Consider the following 19649-nt stretch of genomic DNA (forward strand, 5'->3'; position numbering starts at 1 on the left):
AAAGGAATAAAAAGCTAGCTGGCTAACAAAGCGAGATCTTGTGGTTATTACTAGATGCAAGCCAGTGGCCAGCCTGAGCACTTGTTTTATTCAAGCCCATTAAAACACCTGAATTATTTAAAAATGAAGGGAATTGATAGCAGCCTGGAGGTCTAGGGCAATATTTAGGCAAGAACAAGGGCTTCAAGATAAGGCCCACAACATCACCTGCCTCCCCACCTAGCACCAAATAAGGGGATCACTTAAATTGAAATGCTACCACCTCAGTAATGTTGCACAGAAACTCCTTAATAGCACCCAGTAACACAGTTCAGGACACAAATTGAAGAGCCTAGAAGTTATTTCAATACTGCTGAAGGAACTCAAAAGGGCAGAATGGGATTATCCCTCTTTTCCTTTTTTCCCATTTTACCAAGGGAGGAGGGAGAACCAAATCAAAAGTCTGGACTTGGAAATCTTTCAGATTGCACAAATTGAAAACCTGTCTGGGTTCTGGCTTGAATTTGGCTTTCCTCTTGAAAAACAAAACACACACACAAAAAGTTTCAGAACAAGTTTGCCAAAAAATGTAAAAGCAAGCAAAAAATGAATCTGTTCATAAAACACACTTAGGTTGCAGCCAGCTCTGCAGGGAAAGTATAAATCATTGGAAACACACAGAACAAACCAGACAGACTGAATGCTTGCGTGGGTGATCAGAACATTGTTGGGAGCAAAACCCAACCAACCCTGGGATGGGAAATACAGAGACGAGAGGCGGACACCTTAGTCACCTAATCAGTCTCTAGGGCTGGGATTTTCAAGGGAGCCAAAGGGATTTAGGGCTGAAAATCCCAGCCCAAGCATTCTGTTAATGTTTGCCTGAGGCTCTTGCAGGCAGCAAGGAAAAGAATTTAGGAATAATATTTTCATAGTTTGGACAAGGCTTGAGCTTTGATCCACTGCTGTAATGCTGGCCAGGCACAGAGAAATGCCGGCAAAAAAAGCCGTGCCGCTGTGTCCCCCTCCCGCTGCCGAGCCAGACCTTGGCACTGCCCAGCAGAGGGCCTGGAGGAGAAGTCATTCAGAGTATGTCGCATTGCAAAGGCTGACGCAGCACATCCAGCTCGAAAGAGCAGGTTATTTTTCTGGAGGGGTAAGAAGAGACAAAAGGAAGAGCCTCATGCTATTCAATGCTGACCCCAGCAGCTGGTTAAATCAGGAGTGCTAATAGCCAACAGCTCAAAGGTGCTCTTGAGCCTAGTGGCCCATTATACCGGCACTGCATCCAGCCACCAGTTTACAGCTGGGTCAGCCTTTAGCTTAAGTTCAGAGCAAGGCTCACATTCATACCTTTGGATCTGTAGCAAGAAACCTCAACCAGTCTACCAGTGTGCCCCATTATGGCCAAGAGACAGGCTCATAACTCAACCTCACTAAGAGACAGAAGAGGGCTTGGGGGCAGAAGCAATGGTGCTGGTCCATCCCAGATTCCTTGATCCCAATCTCAACATCCTTAGCACAGCCCAACACCTTCCTGAGGTACATCAGGACTCCCAGTATTGAAAGATCTGCAGGGACAGGGGTTTTCCCCAGTAATATTGGCCTAAATTTCCCCTTCCCTCCCTCATGCAGTCTCACGTGTGCTCAAGATGCAAATGCGTTTCAGCGTGCCATATACAGCTGGAGGAGAGGGACCCTGGCTTTTTGAAAACATGCCGACCCTCCCTGAAATTCAGGACACCTGGGTTCAATTCCCAGCTCTGTCACCCATCCAGCTGCATGACGCTGGGTGAGTTGGGCCAGTTTTTTCAATGCCAGATTGTTTCCTCCATGCTTCCCTTGTGATAGAACGGAAAACCCGTTTCCCTTCCTTGCAAGCACGTTGCTAGGATGAAAGTTTACCTGCAAGTATTAACTGTAATCTTCTTGAGCCAGAAGGATTGTGACAAAGCCTCAAAAGGATAGCAAGGAAGTGGGACAGAGGAAGGAGGCCTATCTCCCTTCTGCCACCCCCAACCCCCTTCATCTCCTGCTTCTCCCACCCCCCTCAAGATGGAGGCTTTCCTGGAAGGCATAATGGTGTTTCTGATGCTGCTGGAGGGGGCACAGCCCCCTGTCAGGATGCACACACTGGTCTGTCACCATCTGGTTAGTTATATTGCAAGTGAGGCTCTTCTCTCGTCATCCCAATTAGTCAATTCATCATTTTGTAATCAAGTAATTGACTAATCAGTTAAACACAGCTCTAGCTAAACCCCCTGGAGATCCCCCAGGGGCCAGCAAGTGCTTTTCAGCCAGCTTTGTCTTTGTGTTGGGCTGAAAGCCGGAGGCAAGAGCCTGCCCTGCTGCAGAGTGTGGTATGTCTGCTAGGAGAGGGGGAGTGGGCTGCAGGGTGAAGCTGAAATGTCTAGGAGGCCTGGTATGGAGAAGGCATGCAGGAGGAAGCAGGGAAACCTGGATTGCCACAGGCAGACTGACAGAATTAAAAGCAGGGTGGGGGCAGCTGTGCCCATCCCCAGCTCCCCAAGTTGGCACCTACCCAGATTTCCATCCTTTGCATGGCTGAACCCAACGGCCGCCTGGCTCACCCTGATCCTCATCTCTGCTCCCTCCCTCCCTGCTGCAGATCCCAGCAATGCTATTTGCTTTTGTGCTCGCTGACTCCCAGACCAACAGAACAAATTAACAGCCCGGCAATCAGGAGAAAGCTAGCCCAATGCCAGCATCAGCTGCTCGGAGTGGGGGGGAGGGCTAATCCCCTGCTGTCCCCCAAGAGGGTGATAGCTCCACAGCTCCCAGGCCTTCCTGACCAGGGACTGTATTTATAGTAAGTGACAGCCTTGCCTTGGTCCCCCAGGAGCCCAGCGTTGTGCTGGAAGAGATCCTCACACCCCAGCCTCTGCCTGACACACAATGAGCAGGGCCCTGCGGGGAGAGGAATGCGAGGCCATAGCATTCCTGCAGCTCTCCCTCTCTGCCAGCTGCCATGACCGGGAATTTAAAGTGGCAGCAAGCAACCTCAGCCTAATTTTCACTGGGTCGGACTCTCCAGGTCTGTGCTTTCACGGCTAAGTTCTCTGTCCTCCCTATCTTATCTCCTCTCTCTCATATTCACCCTGTAACGTTATGGCCACTGGAGTCAGCAGCAAGAGGACCCAGAACAGAGAGAGCTGCCAGACTGCAGAACATGCTCCGTTCTCTTTGGTGCACTGCACATGTTTGCAGGGTGTTTGGCTTTGGGTGGGGAGGAAACATCACATGCTCCCTAATCTCTAGGGGTTGTGGGGAGATGGGTTTTACAGTGTGAGCACCTTCCCCCACCCAAGCAATCCTGGTCTCATCTCCCCAGTCACTCTCAGTAATCAGGAAGCTTTGGATTCAAACCAAAGCTGGACATCAGCAGCTTGACCACCCCTGCTCTTTCCCAGCACTCACCATCATCAGCTTCAGGCTCCTTCACTACCAGTTTCTCACTTTCTGAGTCTTGATCTTCTTCCTGGAGAAAAGAAAAGAAGCGTTCTTAGGTACGAGCTCCATATAAATTACTCAAGGCCTTCACTGGGACATCAGTCGAGGCAGTGTTGCCTAGTGGACAGGGCACTGAAGCAGGACTCATGAGACGGATTTAGTTTTGGATTCTGCCACCAACCTCACGAGTGACCTTGGGCAAGTCCTATCATCCCTCTGAGGCTCCGTGTCCCTGATTTCCTTTGTAAAGTGCTGCGAGACGAGGGATAGAAAGCGCGTATAGGAGCTCACACTAATCGTGTCACACCGCCAAAACAGTTGCCTCTAGTCAAACACTGCTCTGAAGACAGGATTAAGAGTTTCCTCACGGACTTTTCCATGGTGCCCTGCACTACACTATCTAAGTGCTTCACAAACGTTAATGAATGCATCTGTGCAAACAGCCTGAGAGGAAGCATATCACCCACTTTGTGTAGATGGGGCATGCTGGCACTGTCCTCGCACCTTCCCTACCTCATTGTTCCAGTGGCTTTGCCCAGCCAGTCCAAGTGCTCCCCTCACTCATAAGCGGTGGGGGGCAATATAATTTGTGAGGGCTGGGCCCCATTCGACCCCTGCTCCCCCATCCCGCAGGGCCGTGGCAGGGCCAGCACACGCTGGTGCTGTATGCAGTGGCGGAGTAGCGGCTGCATGCCGAGCGGAGCTGGGCACTGCAGGATGGCGGCACTGTGGTGCTGCTGCTGTTGCCAGCCACAGCAACGAGTTTGGTGGGGAAGCTAAGCTCCATTAGCCCTGGCTTTCTGCCACCTATGCCCTGCTCATTAGACCTGTTGAAATCAGTGGTGTCAGTCCTAATCATCTGCATGTTTCCTTTCTCGGCTCCCAGTCCCATCTCCTTGCCTACTCAATCTCGATCACCCTCTCTCCGCCATCAGCTGCCTCTGGCCCCAAACTCCCACACTGCCCTTCTCCACTCCAGCTCTTATCCTCTCTGCATTCAATTCAAAGAGCTTCCATGTGCTAGTTGGAAGTCAGCTTGCAGAGTACTGACAGCACGGGAGACACAGCCAGGAACGGCAACGGAAAGGGAAGTTCTGCCCGGGGGGCATTTCTTTCAGCCCCAGAAGTGAACTTCTCCCTCAGTGCAGGGGTCAGCGGAGTAACCATCAACGTACAAAAGTAGGGATCTGGAAACCTAGAATGGACTGTAGGGAGACTGAACCAAGGCTAAGGCCTTGTTAGGATTCACCCTTGCTCCCTTGGAGGCTGCTGAAACAAACAAGTCCACAGTCTCTGCTCCAAAGGCAGGGCTGAGATTAGCAGTTAAAAGCCACAAAGGAACAAGATACACCAATCTTAAAGTACATTGTAAGGTCAGTTCTGAAATATCAGCACTTCAGAGAGCCCTGGGAATAGGCCCTAATGTGGAATATGGGAGAGAGACACTCCATGTTCTGACCAGGTTATTCTCCACTGGAGGAGGGGAGGGGAAGGGAGAAGGTCGCTGTCCTTCTACTTCCAAAAGCAAGTCTCTTGAGATATCCCATCCCACCACCCACAGCACCCTCTAGCACCCAGATTTAGGAACACGCGTCAGAAAGGCATTCTCTCAATGCCTCAGCTGTCCTACAAAACAGGTTGAAACAGTCTGTCAGCATCAACCAACTTTGCTTTCCTAGCTCCTGCTTCCACTCCCAACTCCTCTGGCTTCCCACCTTTGATTCAAAGTGACAGGTCTTCTGAAGCCGCTATAGATTGCTGGCTGTGCAACGGGCAGGAGGATGGGGCGTGTGCAGGTAGAGCTGTAAAAAGCTGCCAAGAGGGTTTAAGGAGAAAGAGGGGCTGAGGAGTCAAGCTGGAGAAGAGACAGAGAAAAGCAAGATGGCTGTGAGGGCCCTGTGAAACGAATGCAGCCAGGAATGTGGATAGAAGAGACGGACCAGAAATAAGAGCTTTCCCCTTGCAGAACTGGGCACTGGGTTTTTTAGGATTGTTTTATGTCAATACTAGGAATCTGGTATGTAACCCGGAGCCCAGAACTGGGTTAGCTGTATCATCAGTGGGGAATGTGCATTATTCACAGCCAGTTGGGCTCTGTTTGCCTCTCTGACTCACTGACAGGACACACGCCCTACATCTTCCCCCTCCACACATGCACTTGCATCTATTTTGGTCCACGCTTCCAAAAATGGAAGCTCCCTTTGAGTCTCCATTCATCTCTTTCCCAGGCCGTATTAGGGGGGAAGAGGGGAGCTGGGTGGGGGCACCTCATGAGCTGTTTCTCTGACGAATGGCCTTGGAAAGAATGTCAGAGGCGTTTCAGGGCGGCCCCAGCTCAGCCATCAGGAACGCCGCACAGAGGTGTCTTCTCCATGAACAGAAGCCAGGGCACCAGTACTCCGGGTACTTCTGCCCTCTCAGTGGATCAAAGCAGGCTGAGCAGACCAGGCCCACTGGGATCATCTGGTCCAGCTGATGCAAAATTGTTCTATACCCTGATTTTCATGCCTGATTAGTCACAGCTGCCGAGCCCTTCAATAGGAGCCCTGGGTGATTAACACCTAGCAGTCTAACTTAATTCATTTTTCCCTGTAGAATAGTTTTGGGACCCCAGCCTTGAGCAGCCATCCAAAAAGTATCCCCTCAATTGCTTTGCTCAAGAATGACACTGGAGTGGGATTCCTGGAACAACTCCCCAAATGAACATCAAAGCCCCAGTGGTACCTAGGAACTGCAAATGCCAGTGAGCAGAATGAACATTTTTGGAAGGGGGTAGTTAGCGGAGAAAGAACAAAGGCTACTGCTCGCAGCTACCAGCCATTTCCCTGGAGCTCCCCTATCTGCACTGCGCAATAAAGCATCAACTATGGGAAAGCCTCTCCTTGGAGAACCATCCCCTTGAGCCATGAAATGCCCAGACCTATTAAGTATCACAGGGTCTCATCCCGACTGCTCACATGAACCCATTTCAGCCCTTCTCTTCACCCATGCTTCCCACTTCAAGCAGTCAACATACCTTTAAGAGATGATCTGGCAAGACTGTAAGCCAGCCCCGAGACTCCTGCACCATGGACAGACCCAGAACAAATGCAAATGATAATAAATAAATAAGCTCACTCTTATTGGAATAGCATGTCCATATGGGGAGTAACTTTGTAATTTAACTAGTGGTGAGAGACGGCCCTGAGTGCTGATTGCAGGGGGAGGCCTGGGGGTGCTGGTATGGATGTTGTTACTCCAGCAGCTATAAGCTTGGGTGTGGGAGTGAGCCAGGCAGGGAAGCTCTAGGGTCCTTTTAGCTATGAGCTCAGAAAAAAAAACAAAGGGTGAGGACAGGGGGGTACTCCTCCCTCCCTCATCACCAAATTTGAAGTGTTAGATCTTCACCCAGCATGGCATTCAGAAGTGCCTGCAGGGAGGCCAGAAAGAGGCTTAACTCCTTACCTAGGGGGACACTTTCTTCCTAGTAGCTGCCAGGACCCTCAAGATCACCTGACTCTACCCCCTGCATCCTGGACACCAGCTGGAGCCTGTAGCTGCCCAAGCACAAATCCTAGCAGGTATGCTTCTGGCCCCCTTTCCCCACACCCTCTCACCCCATGCCGCTCAGGGCACCGAAGGAGCTCGCTATGTCTCCGATAACCACACTAGACTAGCTATTTCAGAATGACTATGCTGGGGAACATTAGCACAGAAAATATTAACTCAGCACCTCAGTGGCTGTAATCCACTGTAGCTCCAGGGTGAGCAATGCTGACTTATGCCAAACGATGCTGTTGCCTTAAGGTTTTAATGGCCATCCATCCTCCTGTACCTGTGATGGCAACTATGCTAAACTCAGATGATTTGTTGTGCTTGGGAATGGCTACTAGATCAGACAATCCTAAGCCCTGTGACTATCCAAGGTGCTGTGCCCCCCAGAAATTCATGAATGCAAGGAAAAAGGCCTTAAATCATGAGCCAAGCCATTGTTCTTTACTTATTTTATACACAGTGACTCTATAACCCACAGACGCATTCTGCTCAAGTTGGCTTCTTTTTGTGCCAACCACATCCAAGCTTCGGTCACCCAATCTCGGTGCCAGGGCCCTCCCCGCTCCAATCACCTGACCACGCGAGCCTCGTTCCTCTGCAGCTGGTGGCAGCTGGGAACAATACAGGGCATGAGCAGAGCTGCTGTCTCCATTGGGTACAGTCACCATTGTTCCCAAGCAGCAGAGCTGTCGTCAAGCCATGGCCCACCCACATCTGCATCCACTGTGTTCTCATTGACTTCCCAAAATAGCCCTAGTTGGAAGGCAAACCCACCAAACAGGGCTGGAGATGCATCCCCACCCCTACCAGAATGGCTTGGGTCTATTTGGAAAGCTGTCAGCATAACGACCTACTTGGGTGTAGGAGCTCTATTCTTGGAGCTCTATTCTTGGTACAGAGGATTCTGCATTGGAGTCCATTGCAGGGAGAGCCTTTGGGCACGTGTGCTAACCAGACCTAGGAAGGATCAGCCTTTGTACAACACAGGTAATTCCTCATGCCTTCCATGCCACCTTCCCTGCTCCGTTGCTCTACCCCTCAGCCTCTCCAGGGTCCAGACTCGCAGCCTGTGACACTGATAACCCCCCCAGTGTGGAATACCAATTTGAGACCCAAAAATCTCAGCTCATGTGACCCCAGCCAGGGTTTGGAGACAAGCAAAGCAAGGGGCTAAACAAGCTGGTGATGATGGAGTTCCACCATTCTGGGATAGTCAGCCTGAGAAGGCAGCTGGAGCTGTACCTGAGGCAGAGGAGCCTCTGCCACTGCAATGTTTGGCCTGTCTGGATTTCCTGGCAGAGCATTAGAAGCCCTTCCCCGAGACACTAATGTGCTGAAGCCAGCCGGATAGAGGAGGAGGAGGAGAAGCACAGCCTCTTATCCTATTAACACTTGCAGGGCTTGTGGGCAGGCCAGCCTCTCCAGGACAGCTGTTGTTATGACCCTCTGGAATGAGCCTTACGGCCACCTGCTGCCCTGCCCAGAGTACTGGGTCCAGCCTGCTTTCACAGCCCCCTGCCAGCTTTGCAACTGCTGAGACGTTTGTTTAAATCCTACTTCCCCTGCTCACCCTGCCCTCAAACACTGTGCACAACCAAATTCTTTCCTGGACTTCAACTATGCTGCATCAAAGTAGGGGGAGGCTGCAAATATACTAGATATGGCCCCAGAGGTATAACAAGCACTTTTTGTACCCTGGATAGGAGCAGCAACCACCAATATTGCTACTCCTCTAAGCTGGGGCTGGTGCCTTACTCACACCCCTCTGGCTATGCTGCTGCCTAGGAGAGCTGCATCCAATTTACTTTACAACATTTGTCTGATACTAGGCAAAGGCTACCAGCTGCAGACTCTAAGGCAGTCTCAGAGGCAAGGGAGGGGAAAAGGCAAAGATAACAGGGTGGTGTCCATCTCTTAGTTCAGAAGAAAGTGGGTCTGAGCAGTCCCAGGCACCCTAAAAGGGAACACCCCATTTAAGAGAGGAGGACCGAGGCACAAGAAGGTCAAGCGGGGTCTCTGTGCCGTTCAAACGGGGCTCCCTATGTGTGGAAAGTTAGTTACAGGGCACAAGGCCAGCAGATGGCACTTGGGCAGGGTAGCATGACTCCTGCCTGGGGTTTGCAAGACTAATAAAAGTGGTTGTTATGCTCCAGTTCCCTTTGTGCCCCTCTTCTCATTGAGCTCTTAATGAGAGGCAAAGCCAGGAACAGAACTGAGACCCATGCTTCAGCCCAAAACAATACATTTAAACACTCATTACATTTTGAAGCTGGATTAGTTCTTTGGAGCATAAAACAGAGGGCCTGAAGCTCAGTTCCAGAGTAAGGCATGATCTCAGCAGTCACCTCCATGGCAAACAGGTCCAGGGCCTTGGGTTTGCCAAAGCTGGACCAATACCACCCCCGCAGACCCGGCCAGCCAGCCTGGCTGTTCCAGGCACTGCACAAAGCTGGACTCCATGTGCTTCCCATTTGAGAGGCAGCCGCAGAAAACATCTTGGAAGGAGCAGGACAAATGGCTAATGCTGTGAGAGAAGAGAAGGAAACGGGCCCCTGGGTGCAGCAGAGACCGAGTTCAGCTGGCAGCACAGCCTGCAAAGGAAGAAGGAACCAAAGTGTTCTGGTCAGGAAAGCCCAGATCAATTTGCTCGCCTGGCCTGTCCTGTCCTCTGCCTGGACCTTACTGAGCCTTTGCTCACAGATGCAGCCAGCAAGGAAGCCTCCGGGCAGGGAAGTGGGCAATGAGTGGCACTGCCTGCCAGTGCAAGCCAGGCCACATAACTATCTGGAGCGTCTGGAATGCAGTTAACAGAGGCCGTTTGAGCCAGCTGCCCTAAGAGAGAGAGATACGTCACTACAGGCTTAATCAAGGGGCCTCAGGACACAGCAGCTGCCCAGCCCGGGGAGGCACAAATCCATCTGCAGTTCCCTCAGGGGTCCCTGCCTGCTCCTGCCATCCCTGACCCATTTTACTGCCATTCCTCTCCCTGTGCCTCTAAGCAACAATAGCACATCGCACCAAAATGTCTGCTCCCCAAGGATCGCAGAGCACGCGAAAGAGACAGCCGTGTCTCGCTCCGTGCCAGCGAGGGGGGAGTTCTAATTCTATGTGGGGAGACGGGCATGGAGAAATGAAATGACTCAGCAAGGCCAGAGACTTCACTGCTAAGGTGGGATGAGAACCCAGAGTCCTGGCTTCCAGAGTGACCTCAGTCTAGATGATGCAGCCTTCCTATGACCACTGCAGAAAAATCACAACATGCTTCAAAACTCAGCACTGTCAGCACTGAATGTTAAAGACAAGAGTCAGCCCCCACCCCCAAATCACAAGACTGACCAAACTTCATGGGACTGAGAGTTTGCTTTCCTTCTACTAGCTAGGGACTTGCTTTGGGAGTCTTCTTGTTTTTATAAAGACCAAAGCAAGCAAAAATGTATGAGATCCTCATACAGTCTTGTGACTCCAGCAGCTGGTGCTTAACAACACAGCAAACATCATAAGACCCTGCACACCCATTGGCAACAGTGAAAGAAAGGAGGAGGAGGATAGCAGGCTCTGGCCTCTGAGTGCAGTGGGGGCAGACAGCCCAGCTTGGAGGAAAGGGCATGGAGCTGACACTCCTGTGGGCTCCAGTTCTGTGCCTGGCTCTGCTACCCGGGAGCCTGGAAGCCTGCTAGGGACTTCCCCATTGCACAGAACAGAGATACCACAGCAAGGGCATCAACCCCCCAAGATAAACAGACAAGTCAGGTCACCTTCAGCCCCAATCCTCCTGCTTGTAAAACCAGGATAAGCAGTGAAGCCTATGACTTGCAAGAGTCATTGCAAGGCTGACTTAGCGCGTACCAGGATCGTGCTTTGAATCCATGCAAGTACTCCTCTGCTAACTGCTTCAGGTCTTGACCTTGGAACCGAGGAGCAAGAGCAGATTGTACCGTGGAAGCAAAGAGCCTGGCTAGCTCTCCACTGGAAGAGAATCTGCTCTCCTATTTGCAAAGTCACAACCATCAAGTGTTTCTAAGCATGTAGCTGGATCACAAGAGCCACTTCCTCACCTCTCTCCATCTCTTGCTGCCCAAACCCTTGGAGCTCTTTACATTTCAAGTCTCCCCTCCCATTCCCTCCCCTTAGCAGAGGGGACGGCAGGTGCCTCAGCCCCTCCAAGTGCTCCAGACAGGCCAGAAAGGCCTAAGGCATCTTTAACCCTGGGGAGAGGTGAGAGAAGGGAGCACCCCCCTGAAGGAGAGGTAGGAAAACTGTGCCTTGCAGTGAACTCCAAGACCCAACACAGAAGTGAGTAACACATTGCCATTTATGGCTGTGATTTCTGATCCAAGCCTGATGCAAGACTCTGCAAGAGAGAAAGAAGGGAGTAGACAGAAAGAAATCCAGAGAAAGGAAAGCCAAGAGTGAGAAAGGAAGGAAAGGATTTTTTTCCCTGCTGAGGCAGTGGCCACACAATCCAGCCCCTTTCACTCAAATCATACTCAGCTCCTATGCCCTTAGACCCCAGAAGGCAGCTGCCATAGAATAAAGCTCTCATTTTCCCATGCTATAATTCCACGAGGATCTGAGAGGCCAACAGGAGACAGGCCTTTGAAAAGGAAAAGCACTGCTGGCCCAGCACAAGGGCTCCCAATCCCTACCTGACCTGTTAGGTTAGGGCCACCCTTACCCCACGCAGAGGCATCTGGGCATGGCCAGTTTGACAGTACACCAAGAAACAGCTACAGGAGCAACTTGGGCAGTAGCAAAGAGCCCCAGTGAAGGCAGAGGGCAGTACGCTTCCCCCTCTGGGCCCTAAGATGGGGCCAATTTCTGCTTGGCCCAGGCAAAAAACAATGCTGGCTTGTCTATCGATGGGGGAAGGAGGGGTGGAGAAGCCAGTAGTTTGAGGGAGGATGAAGGGCTGAGCTAGGGAAGAAGCAGGGCCTCTGCGCCTGGGCGCATAGCTTGGGGGTGGCATCCTGTCACTTTGCTCCACAAGTCCAGCCGAGCCTCTGTCCAACTCCCAGAGGCAGCAGGAGCCCCGGATCCTAGATGAGATGCAGGTGGGAGGAGCTTCCTGGCTATGAGCTCACCCAGCACCCTCCCTTTTCAGGGTCAGAGCACTGAAAACCAGTGAAGTGTGGGCACCCCAGGCACAGCTCCCCACAGCTCCAGCGACAGGCAGTGGTCCCCAAGCTTCGCCCACCCATGGGCAATGATACCAAGCCAGCAACACGCATCACCCTCCCCATCCACCTGAAGAACCAGGCACCTGTGAAAAGCAACATTTCCTTGGGCCATGAGGGCATCATATTGCCCACAAACTATGGTTTGGGGAACATTGCTCTAAGAGGGCAGGCAGGAAGACAAAGTGGCTCCCTTTCCAAGGGTGAAGGGAACAGGCAAAGCGAGTGTCCTGGAAGGGTTGGGTGGGGGAAAGCTTGTTCTCCACACACCAGGGCCAGGCCACTCACACTGGTCCTTTCCTTCCCTGTCCATCAATGTGCTTGGCAGAAACCTCTGGCAATAGACACAGCAGCAGAGCACTTTTCCTGAGCGTTTTGCTTGGGATTGGGGATGGTCGTACTAAGTTCAGCACCACTGGCCCTGTTGGATGGCCTCATCATCATCATCAGGGGAGGGTCCCATCTACTTCTGAACCTCAACCGGGGGGAGGGGGCCCACACCATAAGACCTGCATACTACTATTCCTATACCAGCGCGGGGGCAGCCTGGGTCTCAGCACACCACACCCTCTCCCCCAGCAGCTCTTGGCCTCACTACCAAACAGCCATTTGTTTCCAGTACACGGGAATACAAGGACTCCACTGTACCACACAGGGAAATGTGCTGTCAGCAGCAAGGCAACCCTTTGAAGTCAAAATCCGAGGATACAGCTGGGACAGTTGGAGGCGGTGGGGCTAACTCTGAGCATCTGTGGAGAGCAGGGCATCTTGGGCTGGGCTTGCAACCATCTTTTCAGACAGTCCTAAACAAGTGTGGCAGCAGTCTGCAGCCTCAGGCTTTCCAAAGGGAGCCTTGGGATGCTTTGGAGGCGGAAGGGTGGGGAACCTGCTCCTAAGGGAGCAGCTAGTGCAATCCCTCCCATGGCAGGCTTCTCCTGCCAAAGCTCTACTGAAAATATCCTGGAAGGACACAAACCAAGGGTCACTGGGCACCATAAGGATCCATGCAATGAGCTCTCCAGCTGCATTCCCTTCCTCCAAGGACCCTTTGCTACTGCTAGGTCTTCAAGTAACCAAGGATGGCGAGAAAGGTTGGAGGGTGAGAGATGGACAACACCACAACCAAAGCGTGGATTTGCCAGCTCAGCACTATGTGAAACCCAGGCCAAGACCATGTAATGACCCACCTGTTGTGGCTGTAAGGCCTCATCTATGGTTGGTAGTTTCAACCACCAGAAGTTCTGCTGGCTGACAGAAGCCAACACAGCACGCTCACACCCACACGGCTTCCATCACTTCCACTACAGCAGCTGCGCCAGCAGGTGCAGTGCCCCACATTGGCACCACTGTTGAAGGGGCCGCAGCAGCTGGCTGCAAGCAGAGACGTGCCTATGCCCGCCTTCCACTGGCTGCCAGCTGGCAGCAGAAGCCTTCTTTCAGTTGGAGAGCTGGGGTTGCTGGTAGAAAGGCATCCTACCCTCACAGGGGAACCAGGAGCATGACATTTCTGCCAGAGTCCTGCACTGTTCTCCAGGGCCCGACAGGGGCAGAGGTGCCAGATGGAACCTGATAAACAGAAGTAACTTCAGCCCTAGTTCTCCTTGCCCTGGCACAGGCTCTCATGGGGAGGGCTAGGACGTGGCTAGAGAAGGTGAAGTTAACAGCTGGACTTTAGACTTGAGCCAAGCCCTCAGCAGGGGAGGGTTCCTGGGCTTTCTGCTCTCGTGTAAGATTCCCACTGACAGTCTCCTTTTCTGCCAAGTCATTCTGTCAGCAGGCAAGGTGGGAAGCCACATAGTCCTGTTAGGGAATTTAGGCTCCTCAGTGAGCTAGGATCTCTTTGCCTCTAATGATGCTCACCTCATGTCTAGGGAGAGACCGTGACAGGGCAGCACAGCCCTGGCGTGTACCTGCCTTTGGAACGCAGGCAAGGGCAGCTCCCCCACTGTCCTACCCACCCGCCCCAAGAGACTCAGGCACCACCAAGGCATTGGCTTTCTTTCCAGTGCTCCCAGCACTAGGAGGAGGCAGTGTTGGGAGAGTTGGTCATCCTAACCAGTGCTGTCTGGATCAGCTGTGCCCAGGAAACCCAAACAGGTGGCCCCTTTGCTGCAGAGACAAGTTGGGGTCAGGGCCATGAGATGCATGCTACTCTGGAGAGCTTCACTCCATCCGCTTTGCCGACTATTTGATTGGGCAACTGGTCAAGACCATCTTTCCCATTCCCCCTCGTTCAGCTGGCAACAGCCCCAGTGATTTCCTGCTCAGAACAAAGGCTCCAGTCTCCTCCCAGCCACATGTAAGGCAGGGGAAGTATGTCATGTACATGGAGCCTTTTACTTCCAGCTACTGAAATGTATCAGCCTCTGGCCAGCCAAGGGGTTGGGCTCAGAGTAAAAGGAGCCTGCTAAGGAAGCCAAAGAGGCCGGGTCACCCAGCGGTCAGCTGCCCATCGGAGCGAAAGGACGTTTCCTTAGTACTGACAAACTACACTGACCCTTCCGGGCAGACGGGAACCCGGTAACTGAGTTCTCCAGAGCTGCTCCACCTCAGTCCCCCAGCACAGCCCAAGTGGGGAATTACAGCCAAGGCACAGGCAGCTCCACTGCTGTCAGGCTTCTGGCTGCACAGATCTCAGCTCTTTAGTCTCCTACCGGCCCCGCTAAAGTCCAGGATCTTCCCAAGCTGCGACCAGGGAGTTCTGGCAAGGGCTGCTTCGGTCTCACTCCAAGGAGCACCGCAAATCACATGGAAGTGCCACCTGCCCCCTCAGCATGACCTGCACTGCCCTATAGCTAAAGCCAGTTGGGCCCAGCATCAACTGGATGGCATCGTGGTTAAGCCAAGCAGAGGACATTCCTTTAGAGGTTATAGGCCCAGGCTCTGAGGAAAATTAGTCCATTTTCTATGAGACCCCTTGCCTCTCTGGGACAAAGCTGAGCCATCTCTTTAGAAGCCCTTGAAGATCTTTGCTCGGCACCCAGTCCCTTTTTTTCCCCTCCCTACTCATGGCCCTTCTCTTCCAGGAGAATCTGGAAGAGCTGCACATGTCCTGGATTCCATCATCACTGAAAAACCACAGGCAGGCACTTGCAGAACTGCATGTGAAAGAGGAAGATGGTACCTTATACACAACAGGCCCTCAGCCAGACCCAGCTCAGCAGATGTATGGTATTGCCACAAACTACCTGAAGCGTATGAGAATCAAAAGCTGCTACAGGAGAGAATCAGAACTGTGCAGCTGAGACATAGACCCCCATACTGCAAATGGCAACTCAAGCAGCAAGGAACCGTGCAGTCTGGAGCAGGAGCAGGGCAGTCGTCTTGCTGTGGTCACCACAAAGGTCCAAGAGGGGAGGGGTGGACAACACACAGTGCAGACAGCTCAAGCCCCCAGAACTGGTGCTCGAGTGAAACACCTTGTAACAGTGAGATTTAGGGAGAAATCAGAATAAGATGCAGGCAGGCATGCTACAGTTTTGAGACTGCTCTCAATTGCTGCTGATCTGGCACCGCCACAGGAAGAGGCTGAGTATGTTTTCCATTAGCAACATGCACAAGGCCAGGCACAATCAGGAGTGGGGGAGCAGGAAGATGGGGCACCTGCTATCACTTCTGAGGCAGCACGTAATGAGTCTCCTGCAATCCAGGCTTGCCATCCCTCCCCACTCTCCCTCCCGCAAACAGAACAGAGAGTACTCAATTAAAGCTGGTCTAATGAAGCAGCAGGGCAGAGACAGCTCTCTTCCCCCAGGCACTCAGGGAGGAAGGGAAGGGTGGGGGGCTGGGGCTCTCTGCTGCCTCTTGCCCAGTTTGCAGCAGGCAGGACAGCACGTCTTCTTCCACCTGCTCCATCACAGGCCTCAAAGCAGCACTGTGCAATGGAGTGCATGGATCCAAAAGAAACACAAGCCACCCCAGCACTGTGGGATAGCCACACGCACGCACATGTGCTGGCATGACCGGTCTCACAGTAGGGGAGGGAAGTGCCAGGCAAAACCCAACTGGAAGGGACTAGAGTTAGCGCATGACATCCCTTCAGTGCTTTCTAGATTCACAGTGGTAGCTTATGGGCAACCATGTCTGGTGCCAGGGCCAGGCATATCTGTGAATTTGCAGTGTTGTTGGGCACTGGGCCCCAGAGAGCACGGCTAGCCTGGCAGGATGGAGGCTGGAATACAGCAGCAGGCAGACTCCTCTGCAAACAGAGCCTCTGCCCTCTCCTCAGGTTACCAGCCTTACCCACTTGCTCTCTTGACCCTGTCCAAACCAGGTGTCCTCCAGGGGCTTTCCCTATGAGCCACTTCACATGCAGCTGATGCCCAGGAGAAGGGCATCTCCTGCAGAGCCCGCCCCAGCCACCCACACAGTGAGGCCAGAGGATCAGCTGGGCTAACATCCTCTGCCCCCCCTCCCCTATAAATCAAAGCCTTGTGTGCCTGCAAAGCAGACCGCCAGGTGGGGGCTGGCTGACTCTACGGGGGAAGCATCAGCTTATCCAGAGAATAAGGCCAGCGTTGTCTTAGCACAATTCACCTTCCACATGGGCAGCCCAGTCGGGACCCAGCACGCCCTGCAAGAAGCCAGAGCCTTACACGCCACAATCTTAGTACAGCTCTTTGTTCTGGGGACTCCACTGACAGGCACTTTCTAGCATGAGGCATTGGCACTTGGAGCTGCTGGTTAACTCTCACCAAACCACGGGCTGCCCAATGAAGTCACGGGAAGAGCGCCCACCAATTTCCCTAAGCATCTGGCTGCAAGTGAGGCACAGGCCACCAATGCCATCCTCAGGGAGCAGCACCTTAGGAAGAAACACACCTGGGGACTGCCTGCCTCGGCCACAGCTGCAGCACTCAGGTCTGAGGCACTCAGGCAGCCGCCTGCTGCCCAAAGAGGCTTCACAACACAGGATCTGGTCTCAGTTTCTCAATCCCTGCCCGGTTTGGGTATTTCTGGAAGGATGGAGACTTGCTTGGCAAGGGGAAGGGAAGTGGCAGAGCTTCCTTTGCTTCATGAGATCCCCAGCTGCTGTCTGACACTAGCAGGGAGGCTTTGGTTAGGACAGGTGGAAGGGAAGTGGTATTGCCTTATGGCAAAGGGACTGGCTGGGGAGTTCACAGCCCTGGGATCTATTCCCCGGGAAGTGGCCATTCCTTCTGGGAGCCTCTGTTCCCCTTCTCCCGCCTCCTCCATCTTACTGCATCAGCCTGTGAGCTCCTGGGCAAGGAATGTCCCCCCTCCACTTGCACGAGATGGGGAGGCCCCAGGCACTGGTGCGGTAATAGAACGGGGATGTTCCGATGGGGTTTCTCACAAGAAATGCACTTGTCAATCCCACATGTGGCTCTGTGGGTCTTGTACTTCACAGTTTTAATTAAAAAGGATCTTCAGATATCAGCTCATCCCATGTTAATGGAGCCCAGAGCTGGGTTACCAGGGCAGACTAGATCCTAATTAAAGTTCTTTTCAGGGATGAGTTTGGGCAAAGGGAAGCAGAAGCACTGCTAGTGATTAACGCTATCAGGACTCCAGGGTTCTGGTCCCTTGCTCTGCCACTGATTTACTTTGTGACCCAGGACAAGTCACTTCACATTGCCCTGTGCCTCAACCTCCCTCCCTGCAAACTGGAGGTCATAACTCTATTCATATCACAGGGCATTTGCAAACATGAACGCACCTGGGAAGTGACTGGACAGCCTTGCATGAAGAGTGCTACCAGGGCATTGACTGTTACATTCAACATGGGCTGAATCCTGTGGGACAGAGAGGGCAGCAGATGCCCATCGATACTAAAAGGAATTGAGGACACTGAGCACCTGGAAGGATTGGGCCTGCTGTGGGAATCCCCTTTACAATGGAGACTACTTTCTCCTCCAGCCCCCACCCCATGTGGGTTGTAGGACCCTGGCCTTGCCAGCACAATGGATAATAGAGCCTCTTGCAGCAACTCTCCTCCCCCCACTTGCTTGTTCAGTGCTGGCCTCCTCTGCTCTGCTTTGGGATCTGCCCAGCAGCTCTACTCCCCTGCCTGGAAGTTTCACGCCCACAGCTGGAAGCTCCTAGTGGAGGCACAAGCGGTTTTTCCTTCTCCACAGGATAAACCAACTGCACAGTGCCAATGTGCTAAGAAGTTGTGCACTGGGAACAAAAGGCAAATGCCTGGACACACTGCCTGGGAAAGGAGGCATTTTAAATCAACAGAAAAAGATGGAAGTTCTTGGGATGGAAATGTGATTTCCTGGGCAGTCCAGAGGCCTGGATCCTACTGCCTCTGATCTAAGCTGAGCAGAGCTGAGCAGGGGACAGCAGATGAGCACAATGAACTGCCTCTGAACCTGTTCACATTGTGCTAAGACACTTCAATGCAAGCTCTTCTGGCCACCTGCCCCACAGCCAATGCCAGCAAAAGTGGAGGCATATTCAACCGCGCAATGTGCTAGAGAGATCCCTCATTCTAGCCTGTTAACATGCATCAATCAAAGCCAGCAGGAGAGCCAAGCCAGGCTCAGCTTTGGGGCAGGATCCCAGCTGTCCCCTCTTACAAGCAACAAAGCACTTAACAGACATTAATTAAGCCTCCAATCCATTGCCTACAAGATGGGGATTAACTTTCCCTACTGCCAAGGGAGAAAATCAGGGTGCAGGACTACAGAGGGTTAAGATCCACATGGCAAATAAATTAGCAGCAGAGGCAAGGACAGACCCCAGGAGTCCTGGTGCCGAGTTCCACTGCCCCAGCCAGAGGCTTGCACACCATCTCTATGCACTGAAGAGGAACCACCTCAGAAGTTGTTCCTTCCCCAGCCCTAAGCCCACAAGACATGGATGCAGCTGATGAAAAAGCACTCATTGAGAAGTCAGCTTGCCAGCAGCATATGGGAGGGGAAATAATGGGCCCCTTCAAAGACACCAGAATGCCTGAGTCCAGCCAGGCCGCCCCAAGACACAGATGCACAAGGCTGGTTTGCTCAGACAGCATGTTTTATCCAATTGGTACAATTTCCCTGCAGCCATTAACCAGTCTGATGCAGCACTTCTGCTAGAAAAAAAAATGAAGCAAACTCTGCCTCTCAGCCCTGAGGTACTGATGCAGTTTATAAAGCCCTTCATCCACATCACAATCCCCTAACTACTGCTATGGGGTGAGCAGCAGAGCCAAGAGCAGCTGAATCTCAGGCACCGAGTCATTTGGGCTACTGCAGTTTTCTGAGCTGGCTGGACACATCCCCACCAGGTCCAGGATCTCTCTGGGAGATTCTCTGATGGCCAGGATATGAGCTACAACCCCTCGCTAGGGTTGAGGGGCAGCTCCACACCTCAGAGTCTAGCTTTGGTGCTATCAGGAGAGTCTGAGCACAGCCCCCATGTCCTGCCACCTCCCTCCCAATAGAAACCCCCGAAGTGCACAAGTTATTGCCTGTCACTCAGGTCTTCCCCCAACACCTTGTTGAGCCCTGGGGCTCTTTAGCCTGGAAAAGCGCAGGCTCA

At 52.6% G+C, this 19649-nt stretch overlaps 1 protein-coding gene across 3 annotated transcripts in view; it reads right to left on the reverse strand.

Moving 5' to 3' along the window:
- Window positions 1–19649, reverse strand: part of MXRA7 (matrix remodeling associated 7) — a 52961-nt gene that overhangs the window by 29474 nt on the left and 3838 nt on the right. For all 3 annotated transcript variants that reach the window (XM_019494305.2, XM_019494306.2, XM_006269264.3), the window contains exon 2: window positions 3418–3478. In XM_019494305.2, coding sequence (XP_019349850.2) covers window positions 3418–3478 — 61 coding nt within the window. The remainder of the gene's footprint in view (window positions 1–3417; window positions 3479–19649) is intronic.

This window comes from Alligator mississippiensis, chromosome 8 (assembly GCF_030867095.1).
Source record: "Alligator mississippiensis isolate rAllMis1 chromosome 8, rAllMis1, whole genome shotgun sequence".
In the NCBI taxonomy this organism is placed as follows: domain Eukaryota; kingdom Metazoa; phylum Chordata; order Crocodylia; family Alligatoridae; genus Alligator; species Alligator mississippiensis.